Raw genomic sequence first — 20459 nt, forward strand, 5'->3', positions numbered from 1 at the left:
TATAACCACATGACATTTTCTCCTTTCAAATCAAGATCATGCCATCAATACCACAAACATAGAATGATAAATAACATTTTAACTAATCACAATCAATCAACTGTTAATTATAAAAATATAATTATCGTAAGATAAAAATACAAAAATTTGATTAAATTCAACAAAAAGTTTTTAAATTTTTAAATTAATTTAAACATTTTTTAATATAATATCGTAAATAAATAAGAGAAATATGGAATCAAATACGGCAAAGGGTGGTTAACCAATATTTGCAATGAAGTACGAGTGTACTTCGGTTTATGATCCACGTTGATGCGCAGGGATATTGACGGATGTTAAGTTGGCAGTCGACGTGTATTAAACAATCTTAAGTTAGCATCCTCCCCTTATAAAGTTCATTTTTGGACTCTCTACCGAAAACATAAACAGTCAACTTGGGATTAAGGTATAAGCCCCGTGTATTAAGGACCGTTTAACAAAACTGTAGTGTAACTTAACGATCTTCATTTGCAGTCAGTCAGTCCCTTAAAAGGGCAAAAAAGATGACTTGATCACTTTTCCACTAATAAATTAAATTCCCCTCGGCCCAGCTATCTGGAATTTGTTAAACTACCTTCTCATTTGTGTGAAAAGCTCAGGAGGTTTGCCAGTTTGTCCTGCGCCACCTCCAAAGGCTGAGAAACCACCATTCCCTTGCTGGCTGCTGAAAGCGCCAAACCCACCCCCTGCATAGATATTCACATGACATGAGTCACAAGCTTAAACAATATTTTGAGACCCAAATACAGACCAAGTTTTACCTGAGGCAGCTCCTGCAAAACCACCACCACCTGAGGCAGCAGCGGCAGCAGCAGCAAATCCTCCTCCACCACCACCACCTGAGGCCGCAGCTGTGAATCCTCCAGCTGAACCCAGACCAAATCCACCACCACCAGAAGCCAGACCACCAAATCCAACACCACCAGAAGCCAGACCACCAAATCCCCCACCACCTGAAGCCAAAGCAGCAAAGCCACCACTACTAGAGGCAATGCCAGCAAATCCACCTCCTGTTGCAGCATTAGAAAACCCACCAGCAGATTGAGAACCTGCAAAACCACCTCCAAAACCACTCACAGAAGCAAAACCACTTCCTGGTAGTCCAGTACCAATCTGTCTTGACTGCCCAAAAGAACCAAGAACTGATCCCAGAGCCTGCTGTCCAACTCCAAGCTGTGCTGGTTGGCCAAAAGCCCTTTGAGCAGGAGCTTGACCAGATGTGCTAGAAGCAAAGCCACCAGAGAATGCGCCAAAATTTGCAGGGTGAGCCAATTGGGAAGGCTGAGGAGATTGGAAGCTAAAAGATGCAGGCCTAAACAACTCTCCACTAGGAAGAGCTGTGGTGAACGAAGAGCTAGCCATACGTGGAGCCACAATTCCAAATGGAGCACCAAATGGATTAGGCTTAGGAGCAGTTGGGTTAGGAGTTGAGCCATTGCCAAAGCTACTTAAGCTTCCCAAGCTAAGTTCAGTCCTTTGGTTTGTCTCAGGAGCCTCCTCCTCCATCTCATCCTCTTGTGTAACCGTTACATCCAAACTTCCACTTTTTCCATCAGTGGTGCTAATACTAGTTGACAATGGTGCAGTAAAAAGAATATCTCCAGTAGCAGGCTGCACTGGATGAGCATTTGATGCCAAATTAGATGCAGGACTTGCAACATTAATGATGCTGCTCTGGCTTCCAGATGATATTCGGGTAGGAGTTTCACATATCGGTGAAGATGACACTGCAGCTTCTGGCTTCAAACTCAATCCCGCTGCTGGAAGTTCATGCTGCAGTGGTAGTGCCTGTGTCATTGAATCGACATTCTTTTTCAAGCCAAGTGTTTCCATACGTGGTTGAGCCTCAGTTTTCAAAATCTCTGATGGTGAACTCACGGGTGGTGAATCAGAAGGGAAGGGCACAGGTATTTGGTGAGGATGAATGGAGAGGGAATTTGAAGAGGAAACACCAGCAGAGGGAAAAATTGATGGTGATGATGATGAAGATGATGCTTTTCTATTAGCATGTGCAGAAACTATAGAACTTGTCATAGAATCGCTGAATTGTGTTCCAGATGATGAAGTTGAAACGATTGAAAATGAGGTTGAAAAGGAAAAGTTTGGGGCCGATGATGAACCCATTGTTGCAGATGATGACATAGAAACTGATGTGGGGATTGATGTGACTGATGAGGTTGGCACCGTAGAAAATGATGATGATAATGAAAGAGTTGATGACGAATCTGAAACTGGTTTTGAGAATGCAGAAGACTCTGATACCTTTTCACTGGGCTGGCTTTTGCTTTTTATAAAATTGACTTGTGAAACTTTTGCTGAAAGGGTAGGAGATGCAGAAACAGCAGCTGGGGGCATGAACTGGGGGTCATAATTGTTAGAAGAACCAAAAAGTGTACTCTTTGTGGTTGATGGCACCTGTTTCACATACCCAAGGGCCGAATTTGCAAGCACAGTCCCTTTACCATCTGAATTTGGGATGTCTGTGGATTTCTTTGGCAATGAAGCCACCTGGGAGATTGATAACTCTTGACATAGATCAGGTCTAAACTGTTGAGTGAATTGAATCTCATTCTCATAGAAAGATGAACTATTAAACCTCTCAAGATGAGAAGCTCCAGTGTTTGATTTAGCAACAGGAATACTGCAAGTTTCCCCCAAACGATTCTGCACCACCATAGGTTGTGATCCTGATGTTGATGACAAAGCAGAGAAGTTACTTGTTTGCACTGTAGAAGAGTTCCACCCAGTAGATTGTGGCGCAACTAGAGAATTATTAGCCCATCTGAATAGGGTTGATTCAGATTCCTGCTTTGGGAATGCATCCTGGGTGCCTGTTTTAACTCAAACAAGCATGGAAGGTACGATTAGTGGCTGGCTCCCATAAGCATACAGCTAAATAAACTTAAGGGATATATGGGAGAAATGACCTTATCAAGAAAATAGTAAGGTTTTAGTTATGCCTCACCTTCTTTTCCAGATTGATAGAACATGGCTGAAGTTGCTGGGTGTTCCTTTGACAATGAACTTGTTGATTCCTCAGGAGCGTAAGGGCTAAAGTTCTGCTTATCTGTGAAGGATGTTCTTTTTACACTTGCTGATTCTTGCAAAAGCATCCTTTTCACGGTAGTTTTTGAAGGCTCAAAACTAGCCCAGCTCTGTCACAAGGCCATACAAAATAATTTACACATTAGAATTTGCAAAAGTTCTAAAAAGTACAATGGAAGAAGAAAAGAATCTACTAAAAAATATAAGAAAAAAAGAACCATAGAGAAATAATCAGTAATTATCTCATGCAGGTATGAAGGAAAAAGTTTCCATCAAGTTATAAGCATGATTGGTAATCCAAAGTGCAATCAAGCAAATAAGAAATTCTAAAACCGTTTAATTAAACTATCTGAAGCACCCGAGCATTTGGCTCATTGGTTGCTGCATTATCCCCCTGCTTAAAGAAAAGCATTCGAATCCCCCCCTCCACCAATTATAAAAAAAAAAAAAAAAAAGAAAGAAAAAAACAATCTGGATGGTTACTAGTATATAAGAAGAGATCTAATCTATATCATGCTGTCAAACTGTTTGAAATGATAATAGGTTGCCAATTGCCCCACATATTAAAAGTAAAAACATTTGCAAATGAGCTTTTGACCAAAGCTTCCTGATAAATTGGATTTCTGATGCACCAAATCATTTACATTAAAATTATCTTATAGCTAGCACCAATAAAGAATTAGTGCTTTTCCTCCAACAGAGTTGACCAAACTGCCATAATTACCACTGTTAGAGACATACCCCCCCATAAAACCATATCAGGAACAAATTTCTCTGCTGCATGCACATTAAGACCTGCACAAAAGAACGATAGGGAAAGTTCTAGCCGACTTGCCCCTATCATGCACCAATACCCTATCATACTATACGCAAGATATATTACCTTTTGTTTGGGAAGAAATTAATAGAAAAGAAATAGATAAAGACTCTTCTATGTAACTCTACTTTGACTTTGACCTGTTATGTTGTCAAGTATATTGGTAGACAGCATTACATAAAAGAGGATTAAGTGAATAGGATAATGATACAGAACAATGGTAGAGGATTCCATCTACAACTTCACCAAAAGGAACAAGAAAAGAAGAAAATAATAAGAAAGTTAAATAACTCTAGGATTAGTTATAAAATAAACAATACTTTCCACTCTAACAATTGAAGCTCGTTTCACAAACAATTGAGTGCACCTTCAACTAGAAGTACATAGCTAAAGCAGATTCAGGATACAGATCTACTATAAAAATTAAGAATTCAGAATAACGCAAGAAGACGTTACCTGATCCAGCGAGTCCCTCCTCCTCCTTGCAATTTCTGGGTCAAAACTCTTCAGAGCACTGGATGGGTTTCTCCTGGACTGAATTCTAGAAGCAGTGGACCCAGAGGAAAGAACAAGTTTCTTAACTGAAGAAGTATTGCTAGGTTTTGTCACACCTGGAGAGGTAAAAGAGGCATCATATGCTAAACCAATCGTTTGGAACAACTCCTTTTTCACATTTTGTTGTTTTACAGGTGACTCTACACTCAGCATGGCCATTTGTTGTGAAAGGCATTCAGAAAGTTGCTCAGCAGCTGCTAGTTGTGAATTCATTGTGTTATGTAAAGTATGCAGAGACTGTATGTGTCTGCAATGAAACAAGTGCTCAGTTCAGCAATTTTTCTGCTAAAGCTGTAAAAACTAGTTTACCATGTACATATTCTCCACCATGAATCTGTAAGCCTCTTTGTCATCTTATAGTTGTAGTGGCTTGAAGACTTTGACAAGGAATGAAATAAATTCTGCTCAGGATGCTGGATATGATAGCTAACAAACTGCATTAAACATACCTTGAAGACCCAAATCTACTCTGCAAAGCTCTCCAACCTGCATCAACTCCATTGTTATCACCAAATTTATGGAGTTCAAAGGTGTTGAAATGCCTCTCTAATTCAATTAACTCATTGGTCAAATCCTGGAAAAGAAAACTTAATTAAACCTCAAATCAGACATGTCCTCTTCACATTAACCATCAACTGACAACTCACCCGATTCAATTTCAGTATATGTCGCCGCTTAAGCTCAAGCTCAGAACTCAACTTCTGGCGATTCCAGAGGTCCCAGTATTGGCTATCAGAAGCTTGCTTAACAATGCCTTCCATGTATATCTTCCTTGCTAAAACTGGTAACCAGCACAAGAGTAATTGGTACATTATAACAGAACCAACTCACAAGGTTGTCAAAAGAAACAGAAACATGTACTAAACAAACTGTGAATCTTAAGAATTCAACAAAACTCCCACAGCTTACAAAGCCATTGTGGTAAAGTACAGAAAAATAGTTCGTCACCACACTACAAATGTCAGTAAACTCAATCCAATCACCTCTGCTGGCCAGTAGGATAACTCTAATTAAACATTGTCTAATGCATATTGATTACTTTTATTATTTTGAGCCTTATTGAGCCATTGTGGTAAAGTACAGCAAAATAGTTCGTCACCACAGTACAAATGTCAGTAACCTCAATCCAATCACCTATGGTGGCTGTTAAGATATCTCTAATTAAACATTATCTAATGCATATTGATTACTTTTATTATTTTGAGCCTTATTGTGGGTGGGGGGTTGGATAAAGAGAGAGAAAGTGTGGTGGTGCCTGCTAATATTATTTCCCCTCATATGCATCAGATATTAAACAGGCAACATAGCATCAACTAATTTAAATCCTTTTATGTCAAATTGGAGTGTAGAATGAAGCAGATTTGTCTATTCCAACTGTTGGATGGGCAGCATTAAACGTCACCTCTAGCCTTCTAGGCATCTGGTGCAGTAAACTTTTTGAGGATCAATTTTTTAACAATTACATGGTGAAACATTTCTTGAATTACCATCCTGTTAATAACATTCTCAAGGTTGACTAATGTTCCTCGAAATTAAAAATTAGCTCCCATGTTATGTCAGGAAATATATCTTGCTTTCTCAGATTGTTCAAAATATGCTTGGGGCAGCAAAGTAAGTGTTTGTGAGATATGAAATAAAAATATCATCAAAATTTAATATTAGCATTTTCAAAATTTAATGAGATTTTAGTCCATCTGTGGTTAGAATATAAACCCCCCCCCCCCCCCCCCCCCCCCAGGCCCCCCTCTTTTTTTGTTTTTTTCATGAATATAATAAGTGACTAAGACACAATTCCTCTAAGGTTACTGCACTCTTGATAAAACAATTTCAATCATTTAAATCGCCACACAATCAAAATGCTTGAATTTCAATGAGATATTTTAAAACTTGACAATACCTTGAACAGTTTTATCAAGAAGATGCTGGATCTTCCCAAGATGCTCATCCATCATGTTCTACAAAGCCCAGAAACAATCACAATGGTCAAATAATAGAACAAAAAGCATGTACATCCAATTGGATGAATAGCACTTAGAGAATCTGAAGAAAAATGAATAAAACTGCTTCAAATGCATCCAAGATTATACAATGCAAAGACAAAGAACATCGTCCACATCCATAAAGTAAAGGATAACTTTAAATTACTTTCATTGTAAAGTTAATCACTATCCAGCCTTTCTCGACTTTGAAAAAAATGGATTAAGTCCAAGATTTAAAATGATGCAGGATCCTCTTCCGTGTGATGATTTGAGCTCAATGTTTTATAGTAGAATGCATCAAATATTGGTGGGTTCCAAAATTGAAAGAGTTCAGAAATATAACCATACAATTCATTATTTTTTATCTTGGTGGGTTCTTTAACCAACATTTGTGGAAAAACATTGAGGCCACTTGGCAGCTGCAATTTTTTGAGACCCTCCCGGGATTTTTAACAAAGATTTGGGCATTTGAAAACTTTCCAGCTCGTATTTTCCTTTTTTTTTTAGCATTTCTGGGACTGAAGATAGAGTAACACCATTGAAGAGGAGAGGGAGGAAGCCATGGGGAAATAGGGAAGAAGCGGCTAAAGGCCTGTTTGTGCGAGATCAGCAAGGGAAGGGGTGTCAATAAAGGTGCAAAATCTAACCCAAAACATGAAAACTGCCTGAATTGATTCAAAATCGAAACCGGTTCAATCTGAATCAACTAAAAAGAGTCAAAGACCAGAATCTAAAAGAAGTCAAACCCAAAGTGATCGGAACCGACATGACAAAACCTGAAGTGAACTGAACCTGAAATGAACCGAACGTACAATGATCCAATCTGAAACCCTAAAAAATCCAAGTTTATGACCCAAAAAGACTCAAACTATTATTAAATGATTTTGTCTAAAATAAGTTCAAGGAAAAATGATAAACTTTTTTCTTATTTATCATGAAAATTTTAAATTTTTTTAAAAAGTAATATTATTTATAATATTTTTACAATTATATAAATAATGAATATTCAACATTTTTAATATTCATAATTTGAATTGGACTCCGGAACTAATTTAAGACACTAAATATGAATATCAAATGATTTTCTTTATTACCCCTACTATTTACAACAATTAATTATATAAAATTATATTATTAATTTGACATTGAATATTTTCATTCCACATGTAAATAATCATGTGAAAAATTGGGAATTGGGAAATTTTTGGAAAGATTGTTGTTGTTATCATTTCCCACCTACTTTGTCGTTATTTTTCTTATTTTTCTTTCTTCACTAGTAAACTTCAATTTTTATGGAGGAAGGAAAAAGAGAAAGAGGTCACAAAATGAATTATTTTATTCAATTTGAAATTTGATTGTTTTATTATTATTTATTAATAAAATTAAAATTCAATTAAGAATAAGATTAATTAATACTCATAAACAACAATATATTTAAAAGTAAACTAATAAGTAAGAATATCAATACAATTGGTTTTAATTTTAAATATAATCAAATATTGTAATTTATGGATATTAAAATTCATTGTATTTAAGTAATCAGACTTATTGAGTTATTCTTTAAAATTTAAATTTAAATTTTTTATACTTATAATAAAATAAAATTAAGACTTAAGCACTCAAATGTAAAAATTTAAATCAAGAAAAAAATCTCCATTCTTCATCATTAATATCCAAACAATCATATCAATTAATTTCAACTTTTAAATATCATGATTTCATATAGTTCATTGATTATTAATTATAAATAATAGCTAATAATGTTACTAGTTAAAAAATTAATAAATTAATCAATCACATAAACATATAGAGTTATCAAGTTAAATCAAATCAAGATAGACCTCTTAATTCTTAATTTTTCCTTATTGTCAAAATGATAAAATGCTAAAATAAATCAAACATCATATCAATTAATTTTAAATACCATGATTATTGATTTCCTATTGCTACAAACTTTTAATATTATGCAAATTAATGATCAATAAAATTTATAATGTTATTCATCAAGCCAAAACATCTTTATTCTCTATTAATACCAAAATAGTCAAATGTTAAATCTAGAGCATATTATATCAATTAGTTTTAAATATCATAGTTTTGGATTTCTTACAACTTCTAAGTGTTAATGTCAAGTCAATTAATTGATCAATTGAATGATATATTTAAGAACAAACAAAACATAAAATAGATATAAGAAGAAATTCTTGAAAAATTGAAATATTATAAAAAATAGATAATGACTAAAAGATAAATATAATAAGCACACAAAAATACTACTAATGAGTATATAATATACACAAAACTAGAATATCATGTATATTTATACAGATATTTATCAAATTTTTTACATTTAAATTTTTTCTCTCAAATTTTTATCTTAAATTGTTAAATTAATTAAAAATATTGACTTGACATTTATAACAAAAAACAAAATTATTTATTGCATTTGTGTTTATAAAAAAGTCTATAGCTTGTATAATTGCAAAATAACCCACACCTGCCTAAACCCAAAACAGTATGAACCTGAAATGAACTAAAATCCAAAACAACCAAACTCGAAGATAGCACAACCTGAACACCCCAATTGCTTTCTTTGGCAATCAAGAGCAATTTTTCATACCCGGACCAGTAACTGAATAATTGAGTGTAAACGAACAGTACCGGCCATTTTGAATTCAACATGCATCATATAGTTTTTTTTAATCATGCTCCTTCAACCACCATAACAACTTCCACTTTTATTTTATATATATATATATATATATATATATATATATATATATTGAAAAGCACCACTTTTATTATATAATAAGTACCTTTATTACTAATTCTAGGTGGTTCCATGCCCATTCAAAAGTTCTGGAAATTCCAAAGCATGCTCAATAGTCAATCAACAGTTGCTCTTGCTCACCACTCTTCACGTGCAGTCTCTGTTCATCCTTTTCAACCACATTTTTTATCTTTTAGTTAATTTTCTTCTTAATTCACTTCCTCTGATTTTTTTTTAGTTTGTTCTTTCTTCCCTCTCATTGCCATACAAATCTAGTATGAAATCTAGAAGTTCTCAGATCTCTCTTATGAGAATTTCAGGTTTTTTTTTTTCTTCTATCTTCTATTTTTAACGAATATGCAAATAAATCTTAGATCTTTTTTAAAGTTTCATTGATCTAGATTTCACTTCTCTATTTCAGAACAGTTATAATGGTTTTCCCAGTTTTCCTGAGTTAACGATTTGCCGGTTCCACCTGTTTTACCGGTTTTGACTCCATCTAGGTTAATATACCATCCGGACAGGAGAGATTAAGGGATTGCGGTTGAACTGGTTTGAATGACCAGTCCAGTCCGGTTTTCACAACACTGCTAAAGAGAGGCCAACTCTGACCCTTTGCAGCAGATAGACTAGTGCCGAGGGCCAGATTGCCATGCATGTTGAATGGCAATGCCCATACCTTTCCCCATAGCCCTCACCAGCTGGAAAGAGAAAAGAAGAAAAGGAAAGAAAAAGAAAAAAGAAGGAAGGAAAAAGAAAATCAGGAAAAAAAAGAAGGGAAAAGAAGAAGTGGGGGGGAAATTTTAAAAGGTGATAAAGAAACATATAAAATAGGTATAGAGGTTTGGGATTTTCGGTGAGAGAAAAAAGAAAGAGAGCCAAAGGAAAAAATGACAAGGAAATTATAAATATATTATTATTTTCTCCCATTGTTTAAATTTCTTTTCATTTTACATTTTTTATTTCTTTCTTCAGTTTTTTTCTCTCCCTTCTAAATATTATGTTTAGAATTTATATAGAATATAATTTGATGTGAATTCTCTAATTCTTTTCTCTCACAATTTATTTTCCATGAGATTTCCTACACCCACCATTGAGAAGGCTGGATTCTAGTAATACTTAGAAGACTTTCTAACAATTTGGTGGCAGTTTTCGGAAGTAACTTTCATGTGAGAATTTGCTATTAATGTTTTCCTGTCTTACTTTTTCTATTTCACAATTTGCTGCTGTGACACCATTTTATAATTAATGGCTGCGGCAATTTTCTTATGTTTACCTCCTTCAAATGTGCATGTGGAGGGAGTTACGTAAATATGTTTCATGATACAAGAATGAAAGTATATTTCTACAAAATCTCAAGCAGGCTTTTGTAAGTTTTCATAAATGTTTCTATGTCAAAACAATATTTAACTTCACTCTAAACTTCTATTCTGCCACTTTTTACATGGGTGAAGTATGGAGAGAGAAAGGAGGGGGGGAAAAGGGATGAAAATTGCTTTAAAGAACTTCTAGGATATGAGAGGAGGGAGAGGGTGGAATGTTCAGCTATTTTAGTTTCTTACATGCTAGTTCTGTTCAATCATTGAAAATAATTTGACAAAAGAAAAAGGAAAAGGAAAATTGCAAACTAGGAAACAAACCAGCTCATTCTGAAAGAAAGCAAGTTGGTGGGAAACTGTGAGACTAACTTGAAAGCTGTTTTAATATATTAGTATTCAACGATTCATTTCCATAGCCTCACAGCAAGCTAGCCAGGAAACATGACCAGCCAAAATGATAGCTCTAACTTCTTCTTCTTCTTCTTCCTCTTTTCATTTTCATTGGACATAATGTTTTAAAGTCAGAGAGTAATATCTCAGCAGGTTTCCTATTTCAGGTTAGTTCTAATTTTATGCATCAATAAGGCAAGGACACTATTTTATAGTCATAGCATCAAGTTTCTCATATGTATCTTGCCGAGCAAAGAATTCTTCAGAAGAATTTAGTAACTAAATCTCAACAGATCAAAGCATATCAACCAATCAAAAGCTACAGCTAGGAAGGACATAGAACACAATGGAATAAATTGACACAGTGAATCACTGATACAGAAAATACCTCCCATCTCCTGCATTTGTCAGAAAGAAAAGCTATTCCCCTCTCCAGCGCTTCAACTGAACTCTTTTGGTAAACAGTGCAAGCATCCCTAAAGCCACCAGTTTCTTCAATAGATTCCAAAAGTGTGTCCAATTCTTCAGCCATCTCTCTAATCTGAAAAACAAAGGGAGGCAAAAAAAGGGAAAAAGAACAGTAAGAGCTATAGAGATGCACAACCATCTATATTTAAGAAATACAAAAGCACCAGATTTCTCTCTTGCTCAGAAAACCCTAAGCAATTTTTATTGCCAAAATTCATTTTGCACAAGATAGAAAATAACAAAGGAACAGTGACAAATAAGAACCGAAAAAAAAAATGATAGTTTAGGATAAAAAGAATAAACTTAACCCTATGATATTTCAGGATCAAAAATGCAAATATATGCCAGTACTGATCTTGGCAGGGTGCGATATTCTCTGATGCATTTGCCTTAAGCCGAGAGGCTTAAGCTGCTGACGGTATTTATAATGATCAAAACAATGACTTGGCTTATCAAAAAATAAATGCCAGTACTGATCTTCTATGTTCTACTGACTAATGAGTTAAGCAAAAGCATAACGTAGAATCAAGCATGCTCGAGATAAAACATTGTATATAAAACTCACAAGAACAAGTACAGTACATTGCTGAATTGTTTGGATAAGTGTGGTTCAGATGTCCGCATCCCTGACTGGGTTGAAGATTTATAGTCATCCTTGGGGTGATAAAGCTTTTGGTTGGGAGACTTTTCCAGTGCAAAATTTAGCTGTGATGATAATTGTGATCCACAAATTAGAGGTACTGACTCAATATTTCCTGCCCCCATTGAATATTTCTGTGTATCTACTGGTCTCCCTGAAAATTTATCGACTGAAATTGATGTCCCAGCAGTATCTTTCAGATGTGAAGGTTTTCCAACATTGCTAATAGAAATGCATGTAGTATCCATTGTAACTCCAGAACCCAGAGATCTACTGCACTGAATATGACTTGAAGGTGAAAATGAAGATCTGGCATCAGACTCCTCTGAAAGCATGTGTTTTCCACTCATCAGTGACTGAGATGATGGAATTGGCCATGGCTGAAATGATGCACTCTGCGATCCAATTGATCCAGTTTTGCCTACTGATTCCTTAACCAGCTCAAAATTTTTTGGTACATTCTCATGGTTTGGTTGTGTTAAGGTATCATTTGAAAATTTTCCTCCAAAAGAAGCAATAGATCCAACTCCTGCAATCTTTTGAGTTTCTGTTTGACTACCATCCCTCAACTTGTTACCAGGTCCCTCTAGTTGAGAAGTCTTCAAAAATGATTGCCCTGAATTCGTACCTTGCTGTCCAGAAAGCAATTTACGTTGACTGCCTGCTTCTTGGAGCGGCTTTGTGGTTGGAGGTTTTTGCTGGCCAACAGCTTCAAAAGACTGGGAGATTTGTAAAGACACTGATCTCTGAATATTATCCTTATCGAATGCTTCATTGGTTGCATGCATAACAGAGTTCACATTCCTTTCAGAAAGGTTTACATCACTTTTAATAGGAATTTCACTACCATTAGTAAGCAGCTCCTTTTTGCTTTGATCCAGTAATGGAAGAACCGAAGCTACCTGTTCTGACTTTTGCTCACCCTGCCCATAAGTAAGTTTAGGTAGATTAAATTCTTCAGGTACCACAGCAGGGGTATCCTCTTCTTTATCAGAATGGGCAGCAACATCAAATGGAACAGCATTTTTAGTGACACTGCAGTAATAACAAAAACAATAGCTAATCGTGAGTAAAGCATGATGACGATGCCAACATAATGCACAGGCTGCTCAGCTGCATTAAAAACAACTTCATTTGGAAACAAAAAATTAACTAAAAACAATTTGGAGATAAGGGGGCAAAATAAAAATAAAATAAAATAACCTACCTTGCAATGTGGAACATAATAAGCTTGCCCTCTAAAGTAAGGCATATAAGAACACAATATGGTGAAAGTTCCTTGACTTCTTCAACTCCAAGTTGGACTTTCACATTCCCAAAGAGAGAAACTTTATCAATGCAAAGCCCCATGATCAAATTGTCATCACCATTCTCTAAGCATGGACCATTCAACAAAGTTGCATTAGAATAGAGCAATAAAGTTACACAGAAGCATCCAACAAATTGCTGAAACAATGGGTAAAACAGCAAACAAATCAGTGAGCACAAAGCATAAGATGACACTATATTGTTGAAAATGGGCTGGTAAGTTTCTCCCTACTATATATAGATCTGAAAAGTTAAGTTTTAGACAAGTAACTATACATATAAATAGATATAAAAATGCAAATTTCAAAAAGAAAAGAACAAAATAGGCTACTAAAACGGTTAGAAAGACGTGAATTCTTAACAAGATTTGAAGCAGCACTACCCAAGTTCTAAACTAGGATCCAACTCCATACAGCCACCTCAAGTATGATTTTCCTCCAATCCATATTCAAAAATGCTTTACCAATTGAATATTTGGATCTTTATAAAAAAAAAGATACGAAAAACAAAACAACAGCTTGAGCTATTTCTACCAAGTCTAAAAGACAGGTTGAAAACCTTGAAGCTCAATCCTTGGGAGCCAATTATCACGCTCAATATCAATAACTGAAGCTTCACCAGTCTCACCAAGTGACCAACTGAGTAACACAATATGCTGATCTGTGTTCTTTATGTTAGCAGCAATTGCAAGCTCACTGTAATCAAATCCAGAACAAAAATTACTAATGCCCCATAACCAACATATGAACAAGTATTCCCAGAGCACTTGAATAAAAAAGAAAAGGAAAAAAAATAGGTATATAAAAGAATTGCTTAAAAAAGAAACATGAATATGCAAGTCAATTGATCTTCAAACAATAGCATTTAGATGGATAAAAAGAGAGAGAGAGAGAAAGAAAGAAAAGGAACAATGGTCTACCCCCGGTCTTAGTTAACTGATTAGTGCTGCATTTAGAATATTTAACAATTCCCCATTTGGTAAACTTTATGTACAAGTTTAAATCATTTTAATGGCACAAAAAACAAAGTCATAATTAAAAAGAAATAGAAGAAAACATTTTTTTAATTTACAGTTTTTCTTAAGTGAGTTATTGTGACTAAATAAGCCAGAATTACCTTTTGCAATTCTAGAAATGAGATGAATATTATTAATTCTAAAGGACAAGCCTCCCGATGCAAGGAGGAAAAAAAGAATCCAAGAGAATGAAACTAAATCAAATTACCATTGTTCCAAATAGCTCAAGAATAAATAAGGTCCAGTTCTGAAAGGCACAATGTCATCAATCAGACCAGCAAACAAATCACTGAAGGAGAGCACAACCAAGTCAGAAGTAGCCTGCAATGAATATTTCTAAAAGTTAAAGGTACAACAATAATAACATTGAAAGAGAGAATGGATTAATATGGTCTTCTGTAACCTCAACAGTTCATCACACACTAGGTAAAGGAATAAGTTGGCTGTTGACCAACATAAAGACAAATTTTTAAATACAATGGTTTCATAAGCTCCTATTAATTAAAAATAAAAAATCAAGTCAAGAAATGAGCATTGCAAAAATGTAATTAGCATTCCTAAAAATCATGAATACTAACTAAAGGTAGGAATCCCTCCAGAATCTCTTGTTCAATAGGTAGAAAACTAATATCTCCTTCTTTTGTTTGGAGTGCAATTAAGCAAATGCATAAGCCTAAGTTCTTGGAGGGAGATTAAAGAAATACCTTTCTTGGGCACTTATTCATGCAAACTCTTAAGTTCTAAAAACAATAGAAAAGCCAAAGGCTAATGGCATTGATAATCACAAACACAAGAGCCTGCTAAAGTATTCTAACATCCTCCACTTATAAGAAGATAAAACTTTAAAAGCAGAATAAGGCCCAATGACAACACAATAGCAACTGGGAAAGGTGAGGCAGACTTTTCCCTTCCTTGAACTTGACCTGACTCTGTCTTCATAACCAGAAACCAACCCACCCTGACACCAGCTTATCATTTTTAATACCCAACCCAACCTGAGAAAAATATATATAACATGCACCCGACACATTCTGAAATTTTATAAAAATTTGTACTTTTTTACTGTAAAATAAATATTTGTATCTTAAAAATATTATATTATTAAGTTAATCTCTTCAATTAGTATTAAAGAATAAATTAATTAATATAATATACATGCATAAATATAAAACTAAATAAAACATAAAATCGGGTAGGGGTTAATTTGCCATCCTTGAATAACACCATATAACTCTAACCTTGCCAGCATCATTGTAAAGAAAAACATACAGCTAAGATACTTCTTTTCTAATATGTTGCCCCTGAATTAAGATAAGAGCATTCATGAACAAGCTCAGCAAATGTGGGACAAATTCATTAAATTAGCCCATGAGACCTTTTGGTGAGTTGGTTTAAAGAAAGAAAGCATTTACGGTTTATATTAGAAGAAGAACAGGTTTAAATATTAAACAAGATGAGGAACTGATCCAGGTTGTGGCATGTTCAAGAGGTTGTCAGCAGTTAATATGGTGCATAATAAGAGCATCCATGCACAAGCTCAGCAAATGTAGGACAAATTCATTAAATTAGCTCATTAGACCTTTTGCTGTGTTGGTTTGGGGAAATGGGGGATTTATGGTTTGAATTAGAAGGAGAATAGATTTAAATATCAAACATGAAGACAATATGATCCAGTGGCATGTTCAAGAGGCCGGCAGCTGGCAAAATGGTGCATAAATATTTTGAACAGATGCTAGTTTTTGTGAAATTTGGATCCTGGTTCAATAGTAAGCCACTGTGGGATTATGTGAATAAAGATAGGGATTTCGTGAATGAAGGGGGCAAGAATAGATCAGAGTGAATTCAAAGAAGACACAATGAATAACTACAAAAGAATACTACTAGAGGGAAAAGACCAAAAGCTGATGCCAAAGCAAGCTATATAATTTACCTATTAAACTTGAAAGCCAAATAAAATACGGTTAGTTGCTATTCACGAGAAATAGCAGTGGACTCCAAGAGAACCTCTCTCACTGGTAACCATCATATTAGTTGCAACAAGCAGCAAATTGATAAACTAAATCACAACAAATTCTATATAAACTCATCAAGCTACATGTAAGAAATCAATACTAACATCAGTGATTTTGCCAGTCTTGCTTTTGACTACTTGAACAAGGTAATTTTCCTCTTCACCATCTGCAGTAAACTGAAAGCAACCTAGAACAATGCAATCAGGACGAGCCCACCTGATAGTATCCACTGAAAAAATTATTTAAATAAAAAATATTTAGTTTCAGAGGTTAGGAATGCCGAAGATTTGATATCAAAAATAAAAAAAAAAAAAGAAAGAAAGGAATAGCTTTAAACAGAATAGGAATAGGGCTTTAAGTGTGTGTTCATCGATAACCAGCATTGTTCAAACAACAAAATCTTTATATACTTTTTCACCTAAGGATGTAGATATAAAGTACACTTTAATTATGATCTAAGATAAAATTTCTACACAAGATTGCCCTGTAGTTGGCAACACTAGAACTATGAAGTAATCAATGAACCTAGCATCATAGTGACATCACAATTACAATCTTTTTTAAAGAGAAAAAATACATTTTAAGCTCCAAATGTTTTTAACCAATAACCTTAAACAATTCAAAACACCAGTACAGACACGGCTTCATACCAAATGCAGATAAATGCCATGCAGCTCTGACCCAAGAAAAAAAAAAGTACAACACAGCACATGATAGATGCCAAATATGGACCCTACAAAGACTCATCCTAGATTTTATAAAAGGCATATTAATTGTTTTAATTCACTTTTCATAAAAGTAAAAAGAAAATCTTACCATTTTGACAAAATAAGACAAGAATGTAACCTCTAATATGATCACAAAATGTATGCAATTACAAACAGGAATAAAGTAGTCCATAGCTAATATATAAGCCAGTACCTTAAAGTGTCTGTTTAAAGAAATAAATACAAGAACATAAAAATCTAAAGAAATTTTGAAGATGAAAAAAAAATCCATTTAATGCAAAATACCTTTTACAGTGCAATCACCATTGCAATCGCCAATCCAAGATTTGAATGGCAGTACCATGCACAACTTCTCATTGAATTTAGCTGACAGAATACTAAGACTATCATCTTTCGCCACAGCAACAAAAGCACCTTTTACACTCCACTCAACTAAGATAAAGAAAAACAAAGCAAGAAAAGAGCTAAGTTAGATTTTAGCACACAGAAATTCTTCAACAGAGGGAGGAGAAAAGGAAGTGAGATGGGAGATGATGGAATAATAATCTTTCATTAAATACTCTTCAAACTATGCTTAAACAATGAAGTGCAACTCCCATGCAACATAGAAAGGTCAAGAAAAGGAAAGCAATCGTAGACACATTAGAGGAGAAATACGGACCTTCTGATTTATTAAAGAAGGCAAAAACCAACAACAGCAGTGGCATTTAGGTTATATGCAGTAAAAGAGAATTGAATAATGTGTAGTGATGGATTATTTAAATGAAGACATAGTAAGATACCAGCATCGACGTTATCCATCACATGTTTAAGAGGGTGAGTAAGAGTTCCATGATATAACTTGCTATCATCTGAAAGAACAAGGAAGGAGTTATCCTTCTTCTTCCTCCATCGAAAATCCTTGACAAAGCTTGACTGAGGAAGCGAAATGGAAAAACATGGCTTTATCTCCTGCATAGAGGCAGAGTCATGCATAAACAGGATATCATAAGGAAACAGCCTCTTAACTATAATGAAAGAAAGAGGGACAGAAAGAAATGCTAGTACCTTATTGAGAAGGGTGTTGACATTGAAGAAATGAATATCAGCGGCAACAGAAACCGCAAGTGTGGAATCGTCGGTGGGGGAAAGAGCCAGAATGCGAAGCTTGCCAATGGGAACATCCACCAAACTCAAATCCTCAATACTAGAAGGAGAACCAGTTTCCTTAATATCTTTGGCCAAATTAATCACATCCTTGGTCCTCGCCACCAAGAACCCTAAAAAGCATTTGATAAAATTTATATTTTTATTTATTTATTCACACGAAAACATTACAAGTGCAGAAATACAAACACAAAAATGAAAAGAGAGAAAGTAGAGAAAAGGTAACCACCAGATGAATGAGCGAGAAATAGCAGCTGGAAACGCTGGGAGAGGGCGAGGGCCTGAGGTGGAGGGCTTCGGAGATCGAATAGGGAATCCTCCTGAGATTTGATAGGCACGGGTTCGCCGATTTTCTCGAAGAAGAAATCCGTGGTATCAACATGCTCTCCTTCCTTCTCTTCCTCAATTTCAACTCTGCTCGCCATTTTCAGTTTTCAACTTCTCAACATCAATCAATTAACATCCGATTTCAGTTGCCCACTTCAGCAACTTTAATTTAGGGTTTAGGCGGGAACACTCAACTCAACCCTAACCCGTTGCCCTTGTATATTGCTTACTTCAGTGTTGCTCCGTCACTCCGTCTGTGTCTGTAGAAAGTCACCCTGCCTCCGGCTCGCATTCTTTTTCATAAAAAAAAACATAATATCTTAAAATCCCGTAAATTGTTTAAAAAATTTTAAATAAATTTTTATATTTTTATTACGTCTAATCAAATTTTTATATTTTTATTTTAAATCAAATAAATTTTTATATTTTTAATTTAATTCAAATATACACTTATAACTAATTATTAATTTAATTAAAATACATTTTATCATTCTATACTATGAAACACTAACATAATATATTAATATATCATAATTAATAATGATGTGATATGTTAATATATTATAATTAATTATAATATAATATATTAATGTGATATAATAATATGATCATGTGATATTTTTCATATTAATATAATATCAATACGTGTAGATATAAAATGACAAGTGGTATTTTAATTAATAATAATTAACCAATCATCAATTATAAAAACTTATTTAATCCAAAATAAAAATATTATGACCCAATTAAATATAATAAAAGAATAAAATTTTATTTAAATTTTTGTAAATAATTTAAATTTTTTTTTAATATTATGTCAAAAAAGATGTACTAGTACTACTCTATATTCAAAATTATTATTCAGTAATTGTAATCTTGATTTCAAATTTTTCATGTTTTATTAGTTAAGTCCCTTTTACTTAAATTGTTTATCTTTTTTGGACTTTTCTAAAGTTTGAAAAAGTTTTTGTACATTTAAAACATAATGCTATGAAAGGTTTCTAAATTATTTAAAAAAAATTAAATAAAACTTTTATTACGTTCAATTAAGTTTATGTACTTTTATTTTGAAGTTAAATAAGTTTTTATAACTAATGGTTAATTAATTGTCATTAATTACAATGTTACTTGACATTTTATATTCATATAGCACTGATATGACATTGATTTGAATGATGAAAAATGCCACATAATCACATTATCATACCGTATTAGCATGTTACATTATCATCAATTATAATATGTTAACATGTCATATCATTATCAATTATAACATGTTAGTATGCACATTAGCACCGTGTGATATGGAATGACAAATGACATTTTGACTAAGTTAATAATTATTCATAAGAATTTATTTGGCTTAAAATAAAAGTATATAGATTTATTTTATTCAAAATAAAAGTTTAAGGGCTTAATTGAACTCAATAAAAGTATAGGGCTTATTTGAATTTTTCTTAATAATTTAAAGACTTATTCAAATATTATATTTATATTTAATATTAATAATTTAAATTTTTTATAAAATTGATCTTTTATAATTTTCAATATTAAAAAAGACCATAAAAATAATTGTGGAATATAAAAAAAATTAAAAGTTGCATATGCTCAGAAAAGAAAGAGAATATAATTTTAAAACATCCAAAACAAGATAAGAAAAAAAATTGGAACGAAAGGAACATATTCATACAATTAATATAAATATTAATTATCAAATATTTAATAAATGTTTGTTTAATTTAGGAGTATTTATATTTTTATAAATAATAAAATTATAAAACTCATTTTTTTAATAAAAACTTGTAATAAATTTCATTTCTTTTGCCACAAGTCTTTGCCACAAGTCTTTGCCACTTGGTCTAAATTAGGGCAGTATAGAGAATTTGATGCATTTGCATAAA

The 20459-nt window shown here is 33.7% G+C and overlaps 1 protein-coding gene across 1 annotated transcript; it reads right to left on the minus strand.

Annotated features, from left to right (window-relative positions):
- Window positions 1–325: 325 nt before the first annotated feature.
- Window positions 326–18863, minus strand: LNO1 (Nuclear pore complex protein). Its single transcript, XM_018127775.2, has 17 exons — window positions 18461–18863; window positions 18133–18344; window positions 17868–18036; window positions 17371–17517; window positions 16462–16586; window positions 14554–14666; window positions 13889–14025; window positions 13230–13395; window positions 11965–13057; window positions 11303–11455; window positions 6354–6411; window positions 5104–5237; window positions 4906–5030; window positions 4358–4703; window positions 3005–3194; window positions 801–2870; window positions 326–725 (listed from the first exon to the last, which is right to left on the minus strand). The coding sequence occupies exons 1-17, from the start codon at window positions 18654–18656 to the stop codon at window positions 610–612; spliced, it is 5550 nt and encodes a 1849-aa protein (XP_017983264.2). The 5' UTR covers window positions 18657–18863; the 3' UTR covers window positions 326–609.
- Between the last annotated feature and the right edge of the window lie 1596 nt (window positions 18864–20459).

This window comes from Theobroma cacao, chromosome 9 (assembly GCF_053813885.1).
Source record: "Theobroma cacao isolate CCN51 chromosome 9, ASM5381388v1, whole genome shotgun sequence".
Classification (NCBI taxonomy): domain Eukaryota; kingdom Viridiplantae; phylum Streptophyta; class Magnoliopsida; order Malvales; family Malvaceae; genus Theobroma; species Theobroma cacao.